Source organism: Camellia sinensis, chromosome 3, assembly GCF_055761805.1.
Source record: "Camellia sinensis isolate YWXY chromosome 3, ASM5576180v1, whole genome shotgun sequence".
NCBI classification, from domain to species: Eukaryota; Viridiplantae; Streptophyta; class Magnoliopsida; order Ericales; family Theaceae; genus Camellia; species Camellia sinensis.
In genome coordinates, this window is record NC_138963.1 from 166954278 (window position 1) to 166971438 (window position 17161).

Here is a 17161-nt window from a genome sequence, read left to right on the forward strand (position 1 = left end):
CATGCATGCCAATGCAATGCATCCTAGGCATGTGAGCTAGTATGCAACATGGCAATGCAAACAAGCAAACAGCGAACAAGCATGCAAGCTAGTGGTCGTACAAGACATGATGCAATCGAAGCATGCAAAGTGTAAGACATGTAACAACATGTAAAGAGTGGACTTAAGCTAATTTGGGCAGCCCTATACTAGGCCTAAAACAGTGGCCAAATGCCATGGAAATGAGGGCCAAAACACATACAAGCATGCATGCACACAAGGTCCAACACTTAGGCACCAAAGAGCAACTTTTAAGCACACTTAAAAGATGATAAACATGGATACATGGCATGCATAGAAAGCTCTGAAATCATGTTATAGAAGGTGCAAAACCAAGTAAACAAGACAAGCCAAGCATGCAACAATGGTCTAAAACTCAAGGCAAGCCAAGGGGGGTTACATGGTAGCTATACAAAGCAAAGCATGGATGACCCGAATGACCCAAAACAGACCTCAAGCACACTAAAACATGCATAAAAGCTTCACAAAGCTAAGCCAAAACAAGAAGCATAGTGGTCTAAATGCTAGATACATGTTAAGGCAATTTCATGGCATTACAAGACAAGTATGCAAGGCAAGCATGGTGTGTCTAAACCAAGTAAAAACAGTGCTATATCATGGAAAAATAGGCACAAATAACACTTAAGACATGGCCAACATGAACTTAAAAAAGGTGCTCACACATGAGGCTAAAATGGCACTTTTTGAAGACAACAAGGAGAGGGGATGGCCCTCTCCTTCTTAAGACCTTAAACTACCATCCTCACCACTAAAATCCCTCAAGATTTCAGTGGTGAGGAGGCCCAAACAAGGTGGTCCCGAAACTCACCAAAAATAGCACAAAATGGGGCCAAACAAGGCCTAAGAGGAGGTAAACGACCCCAAACACAAAAGTGGTCTTAATGAAGTATCTTAAACACAAAAAAACAGAACTTTTTTATGTTATACACAAAGCCCAAATCCGAAAGAAAGATAGACTAAAAGGGTTTGCAAAAACGGGGAATAAAGAGGGTAAGAAGTTACCTTTGAAGACCAGCAAGAACTAGCAGCCTTTAGGTCTCAAAAACCAGTCCTCAACCTCTGAAAACAAGCTCCAAGAACCTCCAAGTAATGATGGAAGTGTTGTGCTAGGAGGTGTAGTTCAAATGGCCAAGAACTAGACCCTTTTGAGCCCTCTAACCAACACAAATGTAGAGAGAGAGGGAGATATAGAGAGGGAGTGATATATATATGATATATATCAGATTTTTCTAACCCTCTAAAGGAGAGGAGAGGCTCTCTTTTTATAGAGAAACCAAGGGGGCAAAGCTTCTCTTAGAAGCTTTGACCAAAAAGGCCAAGCTTCTCTTAGAAGCTTGGAGCAAAAGGGCCAAGAAGGCCAAGCTTCTTGGAGAAGCTAGACAAAAGGGCCAAGCTTCTTGGAGAAACTAGGCAAAGGGGTCAAGAGGTTCAAGCTTCTTGGAGAAGCTAAAAAAAGGTCAAGCTTCTTGGAGAAGCTAAAAAGGGTCAAGCTTCTTGGAGAAGCTAGACAAAGGGTCAAAAGGTTCAAGCTTCTTGGAGAAGCTAAAAAAAGGGGTCAAGCTTCTTGGAGAAGCTAAAAAAGGTCAAGCTTCTTGGAGAAGCTAAAAAAAGGTCAAGCTTCTTGGAGAAGCTAAAAAAGGTTCAAGCTTCTTGGAGAAGCTAAAAAGGGTCAAGATTCTTGGAGAAGCTAAAAAAGGTCAAACTTTTTGGAGAAGCTAAAAAGGGTCAAGCTTCTTGGAGAAGCTAAAAAAAGGTTCAAAAGGGTCAAGCTCCCTCAAGAAAAGGTCTCGGTCAGGACAAGTGGCCGATTGATCAAAACAGTGGCCGGCCGGCCAAACACAATGCCGACCGACCATCAATAGTGCCGACCGGCCATCACCAATGGCCGGTGGCAAGGAAACAAGGCCGGTGGCCTCAAGCCATGGCCAGTGAGGTGTGGGGATGGCTTACAAGCTACTTCCCACCCTCAGAAGCAAAACAACAAGTGTTTGGTGCAAAACCAGACACAACACAGTCGAGTCGAGAGATCCTGAGGCAGGGCGCGTAGCCGAGACCTCCGGGAACTCAAGACGAACACGAATAAGGATGATCATCGAGTGTTCAAACGATGACGTCCAAGTCTTGAGGACGGTCAAAAATGGGGTGTCTATAGTCATAGTACATAATTTCGACCGAATTTCCCTAGTCGATCAAGATCCTCTTGATGTCAAAGTCTTTGGCGCGAAGAGTTACCACTAGGGCGTCATTGTGGGGCATCTGGATCCGCTCCAAGTCCCTGCTCGAAAAGGTAAGAATGTCCTTCTCCTCAGTCTTCCCTTTCTTTACAGCGGGCCGAACGGAAAGTACTTCCCTCATGTGCTCGGCTTTTTTAATCATCCCTCTTAGCTCACAGACCCATGCTGGTTCAACGATGCCATGGATGACGTTGATTACACCTTGGGGTGCTACCTCTAGGGCGGCTAGGCCGTTTGGCTCGGTTTGCCCCAATGGCGTGGCTTTCATACCCCCATCTATGTATTGGTCAAGATGTCCTGCGGCCACTAGCTCTTCCAGATGTTGTTTGAGCGGCAAGCAGTCCTCCGTTCGGTGTCCCCGTTCCTCATGGAAGGTGCAGCGATACCTTGAGTTGAAGCCTCTCTGTTCATTCCCCAACTTGGCCGGCCAGCGAACAAAAGGCTCGCCTTTGATTTCACTCAAGATGCGGTAGATAGGGATTTTAATGACCGTGGTGATTCCAGTCCGCGCCCTCAATTTTCTCTTAACATCCTCCTCTGCATCACGGGGAGCGTCAGCTCGGTCGTTTCTGCGACCCTTGTTTCTATTATCGCGGTTTGGGCCACATCGTTGATCTTTTGGCCGGTCGCTTGGGCCGTTATCCTCCTGCCCGACCGAGTGAACTTTCCCTGCTACCCTTCTGTCCGCTGTGACCGGATTAACCTTCTCAGTCGCGGAGGCGGCATCATCCTCCACACGGATGTGCTCATTGATTCGCTGCATTAAGGACTCCATGGTTGTGGGTTGGTGCATCGTGAGCGAGTCCCGTAGCCTATGCCCAACGGGGAGACCCCGCTTGTATTGAGTGATCGCCAGATTGGTAGGGCAGTCGAGGATCTCGTTGTAAGTTTCCCAGTACTTCGCATTATATGCGTTCAATGATCCCCCTGACTCCATCTTGACGCCCAGAAGATGATCGACCTCTTTCGGCGTTCGAGTGTTGGTTTTGAATCTGGTGACGAAGGCTTCTACTAGTTGCTGCCACCCCTCTATACTCCCTTCTGGAAGCCTTTCGAACCACTTCAGGCCTAGTTCTCCCAAGCTTGCAGGGAATATGAGGCACATCAAGGCGTCATGGCGCTGGTGGCCAGCCATTACTTGCCGGTAATGACTTACGTGCATGTACGGATCCGTTTTGCCGTCATACAAGGTGAACTTAGGCTGGTGGAATCCGGCAGGGAGTAGTGTACTCTCGATCTCCGGAGACAACGGCGTGGCCATAAGTCTCGCTAGCTCTTTGTCCACTGGCGCATGGGCCATCACTCTAGGCGCTGGCATCGCCACTTCTTCGCTACAGTGAACGGGGGCGCTCAATCTCTGCCACGCTGGCACTCTCTGAGCCTCTTGACGACGCGCCCTCTCCTCCAATACATCCCTCAGGTCTCTGAAACGGGTGGAGAAAGAGTATCGTGACGTCGGAGAATGGCGTGAGGGACGGTATGTGCTGTCTCGAGTGAGGGATCTGCCCTCCCTTCAGTCGGAATCTCCAACCTCATAGTTCCTGGTGATGGAGAGAGAGTGGGTCCTCTCCTGGCGGCGATTGCTAGAACGAGGGGACGGGGTGCGCTCACTGAGGTTGCCCTCTCCAGCAACACCCTTCCCCTTAGTCTGACGTTTCAGCATCTCCATCTCTACCGCCATCCTGCGAATGAGGGCGTCTTGGTCTTTTAGTTTGTGCTCCAGGTGCTGCACACGGGACTCCCCCCGCCGCCGACGGCCCTCTGGACTCTACAAGCGATCAGTACTCCTTCTGCGTTTGTCTCGCACACCTCGTGAAGAGGTTTCTAGGCCCGCCATGGCTGGAACACTCGGGGGGCCTTCTCTCCGTCGGACAGACTCTGGTGTGACGCCATCGACGACGGACAGTGGAGTTTCGTCGTTGTTGGCCATGGAGATGGTTGAAGAAGCTTGAAAAACAAGATTTGAGTATCAAAGAACTTCCCACAGACGGCGCCAATTGTACGGGGGCGAAATATCCTCTGCTTTCCGTACTCCTTGGAGTTCAAGCTTCGCGTGACGGCGTCTAACCTGACAACACAGAGAACGGTGAGCTGCCCGGCGGTGGTATGCCGGATAGACCCTCCGACGATCAAGTCAGATCACTAGAGGAAGAAGGAGGCTATTCGAAAGAGGGAGAGAGAGAGAGAGTATTTCAGATAGCGCAAGTTTCTTACCTCTAACGTTCACCTTCCATTCCTATTTCTAGGTTGGCCATGCACCCTCAGGATTGTGCACGCACTACCTCTGCTGTCCTCTCCTGGACAGGTGGCAGTGCTCGCCTTTCACCACCTTACGCGTGTAAAGGCCTAATCCTGCAACCAGTACACGCAGAACTGCCAAACGGTATTGACACGTGCTTGGAATAGATTTCCTCTCCCTCACGCCATTGGCCCAGGTGGCACACTTAATCGGAGTACCGCGACTGACCAATTCCTCGTGGAGAATTGCCACCACAGATAACATAACCAAGCCATGTATGGCCGACCTGTCCCTTGGCAAGGGGCGAGAGTGTGATGCTCATGGCCGAGCTGCGTAGGACCGGTCAGTCCTAGTTGACCGGCCGCGAGGCATGCCAGCCTCTCCCCGTTCTACCTTCATTCTTGGTTATATGAAGCTGGGCCATCTCGGTTGACGGGTTGGAGGCATGCCGACCCTCGCCTCGCCTTTAATCTATCCCGGGCTGCTTTAGCTCGGTCACCTCAAATCACTGCGCGTCCAGCCGAATGCCTTCCCAGTCATAGCTCGGTCAGGCCTCAATCCATGCCTGGTCGACCAATCCCTTCGGATGTACACGACAGGTCGGGGGCCGCGCCAACTGAGAACACAGCTTGGCACCGTGAGATTTTGACGAACCTGCGTTACCGTAGCTCGGCCGTACAGTCCGGTCCAAATCTCCCCTCTCATTTACAAAACTCACCAAAAGGTGATTCATATTCACCACCTCTATCACTTCTAATTTTCTTGATTTTCTTACCAAGTTGATTTTCAACTTCATTCTTATATTGAATGAAAGTTTCTAAAGCTTCATCTTTGGTTTGAATTAAATAAACATAACTGTATCTAGTATAGTCATCTATAAAAGTGATAAAATACTTTTTCCCACCTCTAGTTTGAATTGATTTAAAATCACAATTGTCACTATGAATTAATTCAAGTGGTTTCGTACTTCTTTCAATTGAATGAAAAGGAGTTTTAGATAATTTTGCATCAACACAAATTTCATATTTATGATTTGAATCAATATCAAATTTAGGTAAACATTCCTTATTAATTAATCTACACAAAGATCCATGATTAACATGTCCTAGTCTACCATGCCATAAATTTGAAGACTCAAGCAAGTAAGAAGAAGATGTATTATTATTAATCACTGAGGGTACAACGGTCATTACATTTAACTTGAAAAGGCCATCAGACATGTAACTTTTTCCTACATACATCCCATTCTTAGTAAGTACAAATTTATCACTCTCAAATACTAGCCTAAACCCATTCTTACTCAACAGAGATCTAGAAACAAGATTCTTGCGAATATCCGGTACATGCAGCACATTGTTGAGAGTGAGTTCCTTTCCAGATGTCATCTTTAGTACAATCTTTCCTTGTCCTTCAACTTTGGAAGTTGAGGAGTTGCCCATAAAAAGTTGTTCACCAATGTCCACTATAGAATAAGATGTGAACATCTTTTTGTCGGCACAAATGTGGCGAGTAGCACCAGTGTCCACCCACTATACTTTAGGATTTTCGACAAGATTTGCCTCGGAAACAACTGCAGAAAGATTGATGTCATCTACACCATTGGAAATCTTGTCCACTTCGGTCATATGGGCTTGAGCAGGCTTCTTGCTTGTTCTTCTTTTGCTTTTGCCTTTGCTACGGCAATCTTTGGCCCGATGTCCCTCTTTGTCACAAATGTAACATTTGCCATTAAACTTGTACTTTTTATTTCCTCCCCCCCCCCTTTAGAGCCTTGTGATGAACTTTCTCCAGAAGACTTTCGTTTCTTGGTTTTTGAAGCATGTTCCACCACATTTGCCTTAGACTCCATAAGATGCTTACCAGCCCGCTTTTCAGAATTGTGGTTGTCCTCCTCAATCCTCAAACGCACAATTAATTCGTCCATAGAAATTTCTTTGCGCTTGTGTTTGAGGTAGTTCTTGAATTCCTTCCAGCCTTTTGGTAATTTTTCAATTAAGGCTGCAACTTGGAAGGATTCACTGAGAGACATGCCTTCTGCGTGAATGTCATGCAGAATGAGTTGGAAATCTTGAGCTTGGCTGATCACAGTTTTTGAATCAACCATTACAAAATCCAAGAATCTATCAACCACAAATTTCTTTGAGCCGGCATCTTCCGTTTTGTACTTTTTCTCCAACGATTCCCAAAGTTCCTTTGCTGTCTTGATTGGACTGTAGACGTTGTATAATGTGTTGTCAAGTCCGTTCAAGACGTAATTCTGGCAAAGAAAATCGGCATGTTTCTAAGTATCAACCGCAGAAACCACTTGCCGGTCGGTTTCATCGTCTTTCAGGATAGAAGCCTCTTTACGGAGAAAACGAGCTAGGTTCAGAGTTATAAGATAGAATAACATTTTCTGTTGCCATCTTTTAAAGTCAGTTCCTGAGAACTTCTCTAACTTCTCTCCATGATTTATTGCAGGGGTGGGCGCGGGTCGGTTACGGCCACAGAACCTCTAATCCGCCATCCGTTCGCTAGATTGGCGGATTGGAGAAAATCAATCCGCATCCGTCTACCAATCCGGCAGATGTGAATTGAGCGGATTGGCGGTTTGGCGGATGGATGCAAATCGGTTTGGCGGATTGGAGAAATTTTGTAAATTTTTAACATAATTCAACTTGTGCACTTCCTCACAAAAAAAGAAGAAGAAAATATTACAGTTAATGACTTAAGAAAATATTACAATCACTATATGTCTCATCCAAAGTAAGAAAGTTTGAAACTTTAAAATATCACAATCACTGCAAGTCTTATCCACATACTACAATCACAACATGCCTCATCAATATAAAGTATTACAATCTGTGGTTCTTAAAATATAAAAATAATTCAAACCACCAAAACCATGAAAAAAATAATACGTTTATTTTTTTCAATTCAAAAAAGATATTCAAGTTGAAATTTTTTTTTCAACAGAATATTTAAACTTTTTTTTAATTGAAAACACAAACAGAATATTTAAACAAACTGAAAACACAAAGTTTTATAAATTCCTAGGGGTGTTCACGGTTTGGCGGTTCGGTTGCGGCCAAAGGAATCTCAAATTCGGCATCCGTCCACCAGATTGGCAGATTGGAGAAAATCAATCCGCAACCGTCCGCTCATCATTACGCATCCGTCCAAAATGCGGCGGATCGGTTCGGTTCGGTCGATTTTGGTGAATCGGTCTATCCGCTGGTCACCCATAATTTATTGGTACTGTCATCACAGGAGAGGGGTTTGGCGTCATTGCAGCCACCACAGTAGTACTTGTTTGGGCATTAGTTTCAGTAGCCATCAATTCTAATTTATAAAACAAAATTATAATTAGAATTTTCACTACACAGAAAATTAAAACCAAAAACCACAGAATTTTAAATTCTGTAAATATAAAAGAAATAAGAATTGTAACTTTTATTTCCAATTAATTTGAAAATAAAATAAAATATTATTTAAACAAATTAAACCAAAACTACATAAATAAATTCTGTTAAAATAAAAGAATCAAAATAAAATGTAACTTTTATTTTCAATTAATTTGGAAATAAAATAAAATAAAATTTTATTTAACCAAATTAATTCCACACAGAAAACTAATCCAAATTCACAGAATTAAATTTTGTAAAAATAAAAGAAACAAGAATGTAACTTTTATTTTCCAATTAATTTGGAAATAAAATAAAATTTTATTCAACCAAATTAATTCCACTCAGGAAATTAAATTCTGTAAAATAAAAGAAATAAGAATATAACTTTTATTTTTCAATTAATTTGGAAATAAAATAAAATTTTATTCAACCAAATTAATTCCACACAGAAAATTAATTTCTGTAACATTTCAATAATTAAAATACTAAAATAGAATTTTAAGTAATGAAAACTCAGAAAATAATTTCTAAAACCCAAAATTAATTTCTGAAAAATTTCACAAAAAATATATTCTGAATTGTTAATGACACCAGTATCGTACTATTAGTTGTCAAAGAAAATAGACAGTATATTACTACTATCTGTCAAATAGCATATAATCACTATTTGTTTTTCCAACCAAAATATTATTTTGTAAATCCACAGAACATAATTTTGAACATAATTTTCTTAAAAGAAGAAAGAGAAAAGGAAACAAAGGAAAAATTCTGTAAACAGAATAATTCGAATCTGTCTTAAAGATTGTTGGAACAATCTTCTGTGTAAATAAAATAAATTGAAACTAATTCAAACAAAATAAATAAATAACACACCAAATTTATTTATCGAACCAAATTTAAAAATAAAAGACCAAGTCGAGTGTGAGACACTCTGTCCTTAAGACAGATTCGCCCCGCTACGATGCTTACGGTTGAGTGGCGTCTATCTCCCAGGATGCAATGATCTTCACAAAATTTTTGTAGCACACCAAATAAATTCGTACAGTGAACCAAACCTTGTGTTCTATACTCTCTTTGATTTTTTCCTAAAACTAGAATGAAGAAAAATGCACACAATAAAATATGGACAGCAAAGAGACAATTTCAGACTGAATTTAGGGTGCCTAGACTGCTGGATTTATGGCTGTATTTATAGGCAAAATTACACAGCCCCGAACAGGTGTTGTAAGACTGAACAGGTGCAACAAGTGTCAACAGATACTTTCTGAAATTTCAAACAGATTCATTGCAGTTATAAAACCGAATCTGTCCGTTGCTCCTTTGGAACAGCTTTTTCACACAATTTTGAAAAAGGATCCGTTGGTTGGCAAAGTTCTAAACTGTTGGAATTTTAAATTTAAGCTATTTGAATAGTTAAACAATAAAGCCAATGGTGAAAAGTTATAAAACTGTTTGGAATAAATGTATTAAACTATTTGAATAGTTTAATCTATTTTAGGAAATCACTTTAGGAAACCAAAAATAAAATTATATTTAAATTAAATTCCCATAGTAATTTTTATTGAAAAAATTCAAAAGAACTTTGTCTAAAAAAAAATTAATGTTAAATCCGAAAACGACGTCAACTTCCCATTCACTCATAAATGGTTTTGACGTTCCGTTTTCACCATGTGACTTGCCACGTGGTGAGGAACACTTCACCTCTTCGGACCCGCCCCAAAAGACATTCAGGCCCCACTCAATTTTGGACTCAAAATCGGCCCAAAATATGCCTATATAAACCATTTTTCTAACAGGACAGTTATGTAATTTCACCACCTCCGTTTTTTGTCATTTCCCAAATCAATTGCGTTTTCATGCTACTATGTGTTTGGTTTGAGTTTTTTGGATTAAGTTTTTTAAAATTTGAGTTTTTTTATTTTCGTATTTTTTTATTTTTAGTGAATATTTTTAAAATTTTAAACATTTTTTTTACTTTTTTAGATGCACCTTATTTGAATGTATCTAAAAAGTAAAAAATTTGTGAAAAAATATTTAAAAAATTAATAAATACATAAAAATATAAAAATTATACTGAATTCTCACTACAAAAAATTCGCTTTTTTGCGACGGTAAAATACCGTCGCTAATACCAAAGAAGCCGTCTCAAATGCTTTTTTGCGACGGTAAATAGCCTTTAGCGACGGTAGTAGGGGGGTCGCAACAGAAGGGGTAGCTAAAGGTCTTTAGCGACGGTAAAGCCGTCGCAAAAACATTGGCGACGGCAAAGATGCCTTTTAGCGACGGCAAAATACTGTCGCAATTAATGTGTAAAAATCTGAAGTTTTTGAGACGGCACTAAAATACCGTCGCTAATATGGTTATTTGCGACGGGAAAATACCGTCGCAAAAGGGTTTATTTGAGACGGTAAAAAATACCGTCGCTAAAACTGGTTATTTGCGACGGGTTTAATACCGTCATTAATACTATTATTTGCGACAGAAAAGTGTGCCATCTCTAAAAATATTATTTGCGACGGTGAAAGTACCGTCGCTAAAGGCCTTTTGTTCATATTGCCAATATCATTGGCGACGGCTATGCTACCGTCGCAAAAACCTGTTTCTAACAAAAAAATGCAATTTTAAAATTATTAAAAATATGCAAATTACCTGTATTAAATAAAAATAACTAAAAAAAATCGATAACTATATAATAATATAAAAATTCCTGTATATAAATAAAATTTCATCCTTAATTAAAGTACTCTTCCATTCATAACAACACATCATCAAAATTATCCAACCACATAATTTTGCAAAATTCATACATAATGTTGTTCACAAATCTAAATAATGTAAATCAAAAATAAAAGTTTTCTTCATAAACAAAAGTCCGTCGCAATCTTCACACGGCTGCATTCCACAAGAAGCAAACTGCTACTCAGGAAATATCTGAAAATAAAAAATAAAAATAATTCGTGACAATATAATTATGTATTAATATTTTAATTACAAAAAAAACATAAAAAATTATTTATTATATAATTACAAAGATAGTTAAGTAAATAATTTTGGCTAGATAGAAATCCGATCCTAACTCCCAAACCAGAAACCCGATTCGAGTCTCATCTTCTCCCACAACTCTCTCGTGCTTAGGCGATCATGTGTGACAAGTTTCGTGCTAAACCGACCCCTTTTGGTGATTTTAGAGCGTCAACACCTCGAATTCAAGTTTCTTAAGGAACTAGTTTGCCTAGCCCGAAATACGGCTCTAACTCCCAAACCGGGAAACCGATTAGAGTCCCGTCTTCTTCCACAAGTCTCTCGTGCCTAGGCGGTCATGTGTGCCAAGTTCTGTGCCAATCCGACCCCGTTTGGTGATTTTGGAACGTTAACACTTCGAATTCAAGTTTCTTAAGGAATTAGTTTGCCTAGAGTGAAATCCGTCTCTAATTCCTAATCCGGGAATCCGATTGGAGTCCCGTCTTCACCCACAAGTCTCTCGTGCCTAGGCGGTCGTGTGTGCTAAGTTTCGTGCCAATCCGACCCCATTTGGTGATTTTGGAGTGTCAACACCTCGAATTTAAGTTTCTTAAGGAACTAATTTGCCTAAACCGAAATATGGCTCTAACTCCCAAACCGGGAAACCGATTGGAGTCCCGTCTTCTCCCACAAGTCTCTCGTGCCTAGGCGGTCGTGTGTGCCAAGTTTCGTGCTAATCCGACCCCATTTGGTAATTTTGGGGTGTCAACACCTCGAATTTAAGTTTCTTAAAGAACTAGTTTGCCTAAACCGAAATATGGCTGTAACTCCCAAACCGGGAAACCGATTGGAGTCCCGTATTCTCTCACAAGTCTCTCGTGCCTAGGCGGTCGTGTGTGCCAAGTTTCGTGCCAATCCGATCCCATTTGGTGATTTTGGGGTGTCAACACCTCGAATTTAGGTTTCTTAAAGAACTAGTTTGCCTAAACCGAAATATGGCTGTAAATCCCAAACCGGGAAACCGATTGGAGTCCCGTATTCTCTCACAAGTCTCTCGTGCCTAGGCGGTCGTGTGTGCCAAGTTTCGTGCCAATCCGACCCCATTTGGTGATTTTGGGGTGTCAACACCTCGAATTTAGGTTTCTTAAAGAACTAGTTTGCCTAAACCGAAATATGGCTCTAATTCCCAAACCGGGAACCCAATTCGAGTCCCATCTTCTCCCACAAGTCTCTCGTGGCTAGGCGGTCGTGTGTGCCAAGTTTCGTGCCAATCCGACCCCATTTGGTGATTTTGGGGTGTCAACACCTCGAATTTAAGTTTCTTAAGGAACTAGTTTGCCTAAACCGAAATATGGCTGTAACTCCCAAACCGGGAAACCGATTGGAGTCCCGTCTTCTCCCACAAGTCTCTCGTGCCTAGGCGGTCATGTGTGCCAAGTTTCGTGCCAATCCGACCCCGTTTGGTGATTTTGGGGCGTCAACACCTCGAATTTAAGTTTCTTAAGGAACTAGTTTGCCTAAACCGAAATATGGCTCTAACTCCCAAACCGGGAACCCGATTCGAGTCCCGTCTTCTCCCACAAGTCTCTCGTGCCTAGGCGGTTGTGTGTGCCAAGTTTCGTATCAATCCGACCCCGTTTGGTGATTTTGGGCCGTCAACACCTCGAATTCAAGTTTGTTAAGGAACTAGTTTGCCTAAACCGAAATACGGCTCTAACTCCCAAATCGGGAACCCGATTCGAGTCCCGTCTTCTCCCACAAGTCTCTCGTGCCTAGGCGGTCGTGTGTGCCAAGTTTCGTGCTAAACCGACCCCTTTTGATGATTTTGAGGCGTTAACACCTCGAATTCAAGTTTCTTAAAGAACTAGTTTGCCTAGAGTGAAATTCGTCTCTAACTCCTAATCCGGGAACCCAATTGGAGTCCCGTCTTCTCCCACAAGTCTCTCGTACCTAGGCGGTCGTGTGTGCCAAGTTTCGTGCCAATTCGACCCTAATTGATGATTTTGGGGAGTCAACACCTCGAATTTAAGTTTCTTAAAGAACTAGTTTGCCTAAACCGAAATACGGCTCTAACTCCAAAACCGGGAACCTGATTGGAGTTTCGTCTTCTCCCACAAGTCTCTCGTGCCTAGGCGGTCGTGTGTGCCAAGTTCCGTGCTAAACCGACCCCTTTTGGTGATTTTGGGACGTCAACACCTCGAATTTAAGTTTCTTAAGGAACTAGTTTGCCTAAACCGAAATACGGCTCTAACTCCCAAACCGGGAACCCGATTGGAGCAACTAACGAAAAAAAAAACACAACCACTATGGAATGGGAAATTATAGTGAAGCAACTAACGAAATAAACCTGACACGGCTGTTTTCCACTTTCATTGAGGTTTTAGGATGTTGCTTTTCTTACATGATCCATTCACTTTTTTTATAGGCCCATTATAATACAAATTTGCCCCAAGACCACCACTTCCACCCTATTTTATTAGGCACAAGTCACACGACATATGCAGAGCCAATTTAGAGAATCAGAGAGTCCCATAGTTTAAGATAGAAAAACACTAGAAACTCAAACCAAACTCAAAAAAAATTGCCTTATTTTGAGCTGAAAAAACAAATAATCTGAAAAGGCAAAAAGTTTCACCAAACACCCTACGATTCCTAAGTACAACCGCTTAAGCATGTGTTTCAAAATTTAAAAATGCTGAAACTAAGTTTGACCAAACGAGGTCATTGAATAGCTCAAAGCATGCTCGGAACTGTAGATGTTTCTAGATTTCTAAGTTAAGGAAAATTATAAAGAACTTCATAATACCATATTTTCCCATTTGTGAAACAATTCTTAAATATTTTCCCATTTTCTCAAGATGCCCCCTAAACACTACCTAAACTGCCCCATACCATCAATATCACAGCTGCCTCCACCACCACCATATTGTCATCACTGCCACTTCCAACATCCCATGATGACCATGGTTGTTGTGTTAGCCACCAATATTACAACAGTTGTCTCCACCTCCATTGCAATCAACACCTACTTTACTTCACTACAACTAAATATGTGATTCTCTTTCTGGGCTTTGGATGGGGAATGTTTGCATCAGATAGCAAAAACTGTAAAGTTTTTCTTTTCTTTTCTTTTTTCTTTTTTTTCCCACTTCACTTCACCAACCAAATATCTTCCATTAAACAACCCACACTTCTCCATCAAAATCACACACAGATCTAATTGCCTAACAGAAATGAACATATTTAATTCCAAATAAATAACAGATCTGATGAGATGTGAGAGAGAGAGAGAGAGAGAGAGAGAGAGAGGCTTATCCGTGAAGTCGATCGGTGAGGAGTCGATCTTGCGAGGTTGATCGGTGAGGAGTTGATCTTGCGAGGTCGATCTGTGCAGACGAAAATGAGAGAGTGAGAGAGAGACTGGTGAGATGAAGTGAGAGAGAGACTGATGAGATGAGAGAGAGAGAGAGAAGCTTACCTATGAGATCGATCGGTGCAATGAGAGAGTGAGGTCGATCGGTGAGGAGTCGATCTTGCGAGTTTGATCGGTGTGGAGTCGATCTGTGCAGATGAAAATGAGAGTGAGAAAGAGATTGATGAGATGAAAAACAAGCGGGAATGGAAAAGGGGGAAGGGATTAGGGATTTTTGACATTGGGGATTTTGGGTAGGAGAACCCGAGTGGGAATGGAAAAAGAGGGGGGGGGATGGAAATTTTTTTGGAATTCTTTTTATTTTTCTACAAATGAATATTTAAATAATAAAATTTTTTTTTTGGCAACGGAAGAATTGTTAAAAAAAATATTTTTTATTAAAATAATTTTTTTTTAGTTGATGAATTTTATTTTTTTTTACATTTAGTAAGGTTGAAAATTTATTTGTTTCATATTTATTTTAATGAATAAAATTTTTTTTTTTTATTTGGTTGAAGTAGGGATAATATTTTCCATTAAAATAAAGTTAATTTTTTGTGGTCAATGAAAATAATTTTTTTGTGACTCATTTTTTTTTTTTTATACTAAAAATCAAAAACTAATTTTTTGTGGTAGAGGATAGAAATGGCAGTAGTGGTGAAAGTGGTGGATAAGAGGTGATAGTGGTGGTGGTAGTGATGGTGAATGAGATAAGTAGTGAAGTTGTGGTAGTGGTAGAGGAGATAGAATAGCGGTGGTAGATGAGAGGTAATGGTAGTAGTAGTGGTGGTAGTGGAGTGGTAGCGATGATGGTAGTAATGATAGTTGTAGAGATGAAGTGACAACAGTGGTAGTAGTGGAATGGCATTTGCAGTAGTGGTGAATATGGTAGAGAAGATAGGTGGTGAGAGAGAGAGATAAGTGAGAGACAGATAGAAAAGAGAGATAAAGAGAGAGAGAGAGAGAGAGAAAAACAAACAGAGACAAAGTGATGAGCGAGAGAGAGACAAAGTGGTCGCTAAAAGTGCATTTTCTTATAGTGGATCGATAAATCGAAAGGGAGCTCAGTAAATAGAGAAGACGGGAGTGAGAGAGTGAGCAACGCAAACAGAAAAAGAGATAGAGAGAGAAGAGAGATGAACGAGAGAGATAGAGAGAAGAGAGATGAACGAAAGAGACAGAGAGAGAAAAGAGATGAGAGAAGAGATAGATAAATAGAGAATATGAGAAGGAGAGAATGAGCAAGGCGAACATAATGAGGGAGAAATAGACAAATAGACAAGCATACAGAGAGAGAGATGAGTGATGAGTGAGAGAGAGTGAGAGTGAGAGAGAGAGATAGACAGAAAAAGAGACAGAGAGAGAAAGAGAGAGAGAGAGAGAGAGAGAGATAAAATGAGAGATAGAAAAGGAGAGAGAAACAAGAGATGAGCGAAAGATAGACAAAAAGAGAGAGAAATAAAGCGAAAAGAGATGAGCGAGAGAGAAACACAGAAAAAGAGAGAGACATAGAGAGAAGAGAGACAGATAGACAAACAAACAGAGAGAGAAGAGTGATGAGTGAGAGAGAGAAAGAGAACAGAGAAAGGAAGATGAAAAAATGGATGAAAAGATATAGACAAAGAGAGAAAGAGTGAAAAGAGATAAATGAGAAAGAGACAGAGAGAGATGAGCGAGAGAGATAAAGAAAAGAGAGATGATTGAGAGAGGCAGAGAGAGAAGACAGATGAGAGAGATAGAGAGAAGAGATATGAGCGAGAGACAACGAGAGAAAGAGAGAAAGAGAGAGACAGAGACAGACAGACAGACAAACAGAGAAGAGTGATGAGTTAGAGAGAGAGAGAGACAAAGAGAGAAAAAGATAGAGAGTGAGAGACAGAAAAAGAGACAGAGAGAGAAAAGAGATGAACGAGAGAGATAGAGAGAAGAGAGATGAACGAAAGAGACAGAGAGAGAAAAGAGATGAGAGAAAAGATAGATAAATCGAGGAGAAGCTCGATAAATAGAGAATATGAGACGGAGAGAGTGAGCAAGACGAATATAATGAGGGAGAAATACACAAATAGACAAGCATACAGAGAGAGAGATGAGTGATGAGTGAGAGAAAGTGAGAGTGAGGGAGAGACAGAGAGAGAGAGATAAACAGAAAAAGAGAGAGAGAGAGAGAGAGAATGAGAGATAGAAAAAGAGAGAGAAACAAGAGATGGGCGAAAGATAGACAAAAAGAGAGAAATAGAGCAAAAAGAGATGAGCGAGAGAAAGACACAGAAAAAGAGAGATGGGCGAGAGAGATAGAGAGAGATATAAATAAGAGAGAGAGAGAGAGAAAATAAATAAATAAATGAGAGAGATAGAGAGAAGAAAGATGAGCGAGAGAGATAAAGAGAGAAGACATAAGAGATAGAGAGAAGAAAGATATGCGAGAGACACAGAGAGAAAATGAGAGAGATACACAGACAGACAGAGAAAGAAGAGTGATGAGTGAAAGAGATAAAGAGAACAGAGAGAGATAAATACAGAGAGACAGGAAGATGAAAAAATGAATGAAAAGAGATGTTATATTAAAAGAGTAAGACGACATTGTTTTTTTTATTTTTTTTGTGACAGAAAAATATCATTGAATTTATTCAAACTATTTTGTGACTGTATATATATGAAGCTGTCTCAAAACCAGAATCACTATGTTAGGTTAGAGTTTTCCAAAAACTCTTTTGAGAAAATTATACTTTCTTGTTTTCCGTGTTATATTATTTTTACTGAATTTTTTTAATTTTTAGACACACCTAACATAAATACACCTAAAAAGTAAAAAAAATCTTTTAAAAATTCACTAAATACCAAAAATACAAAAGAAATACAATAATTCAAT

At 40.7% G+C, this 17161-nt stretch overlaps 1 protein-coding gene across 1 annotated transcript; it reads right to left on the reverse strand.

Annotated features, from left to right (window-relative positions):
- Positions 1-2241: 2241 nt before the first annotated feature.
- LOC114273935 (uncharacterized) lies at positions 2242-3594 on the reverse strand. The gene has a single exon (XM_028215775.2). The coding sequence runs from the start codon at positions 3592-3594 to the stop codon at positions 2242-2244; it is 1353 nt and encodes a 450-aa protein (XP_028071576.2).
- Between the last annotated feature and the right edge of the window lie 13567 nt (positions 3595-17161).

What these genes read in the sequence shown, in the direction of transcription:
- LOC114273935 (XM_028215775.2), bottom strand. Translation starts at nt 3,594, where the DNA reads ATGGCCCATGCGCCAGTGGACAAAGAGCTAGCGAGACTTATGGCCACG.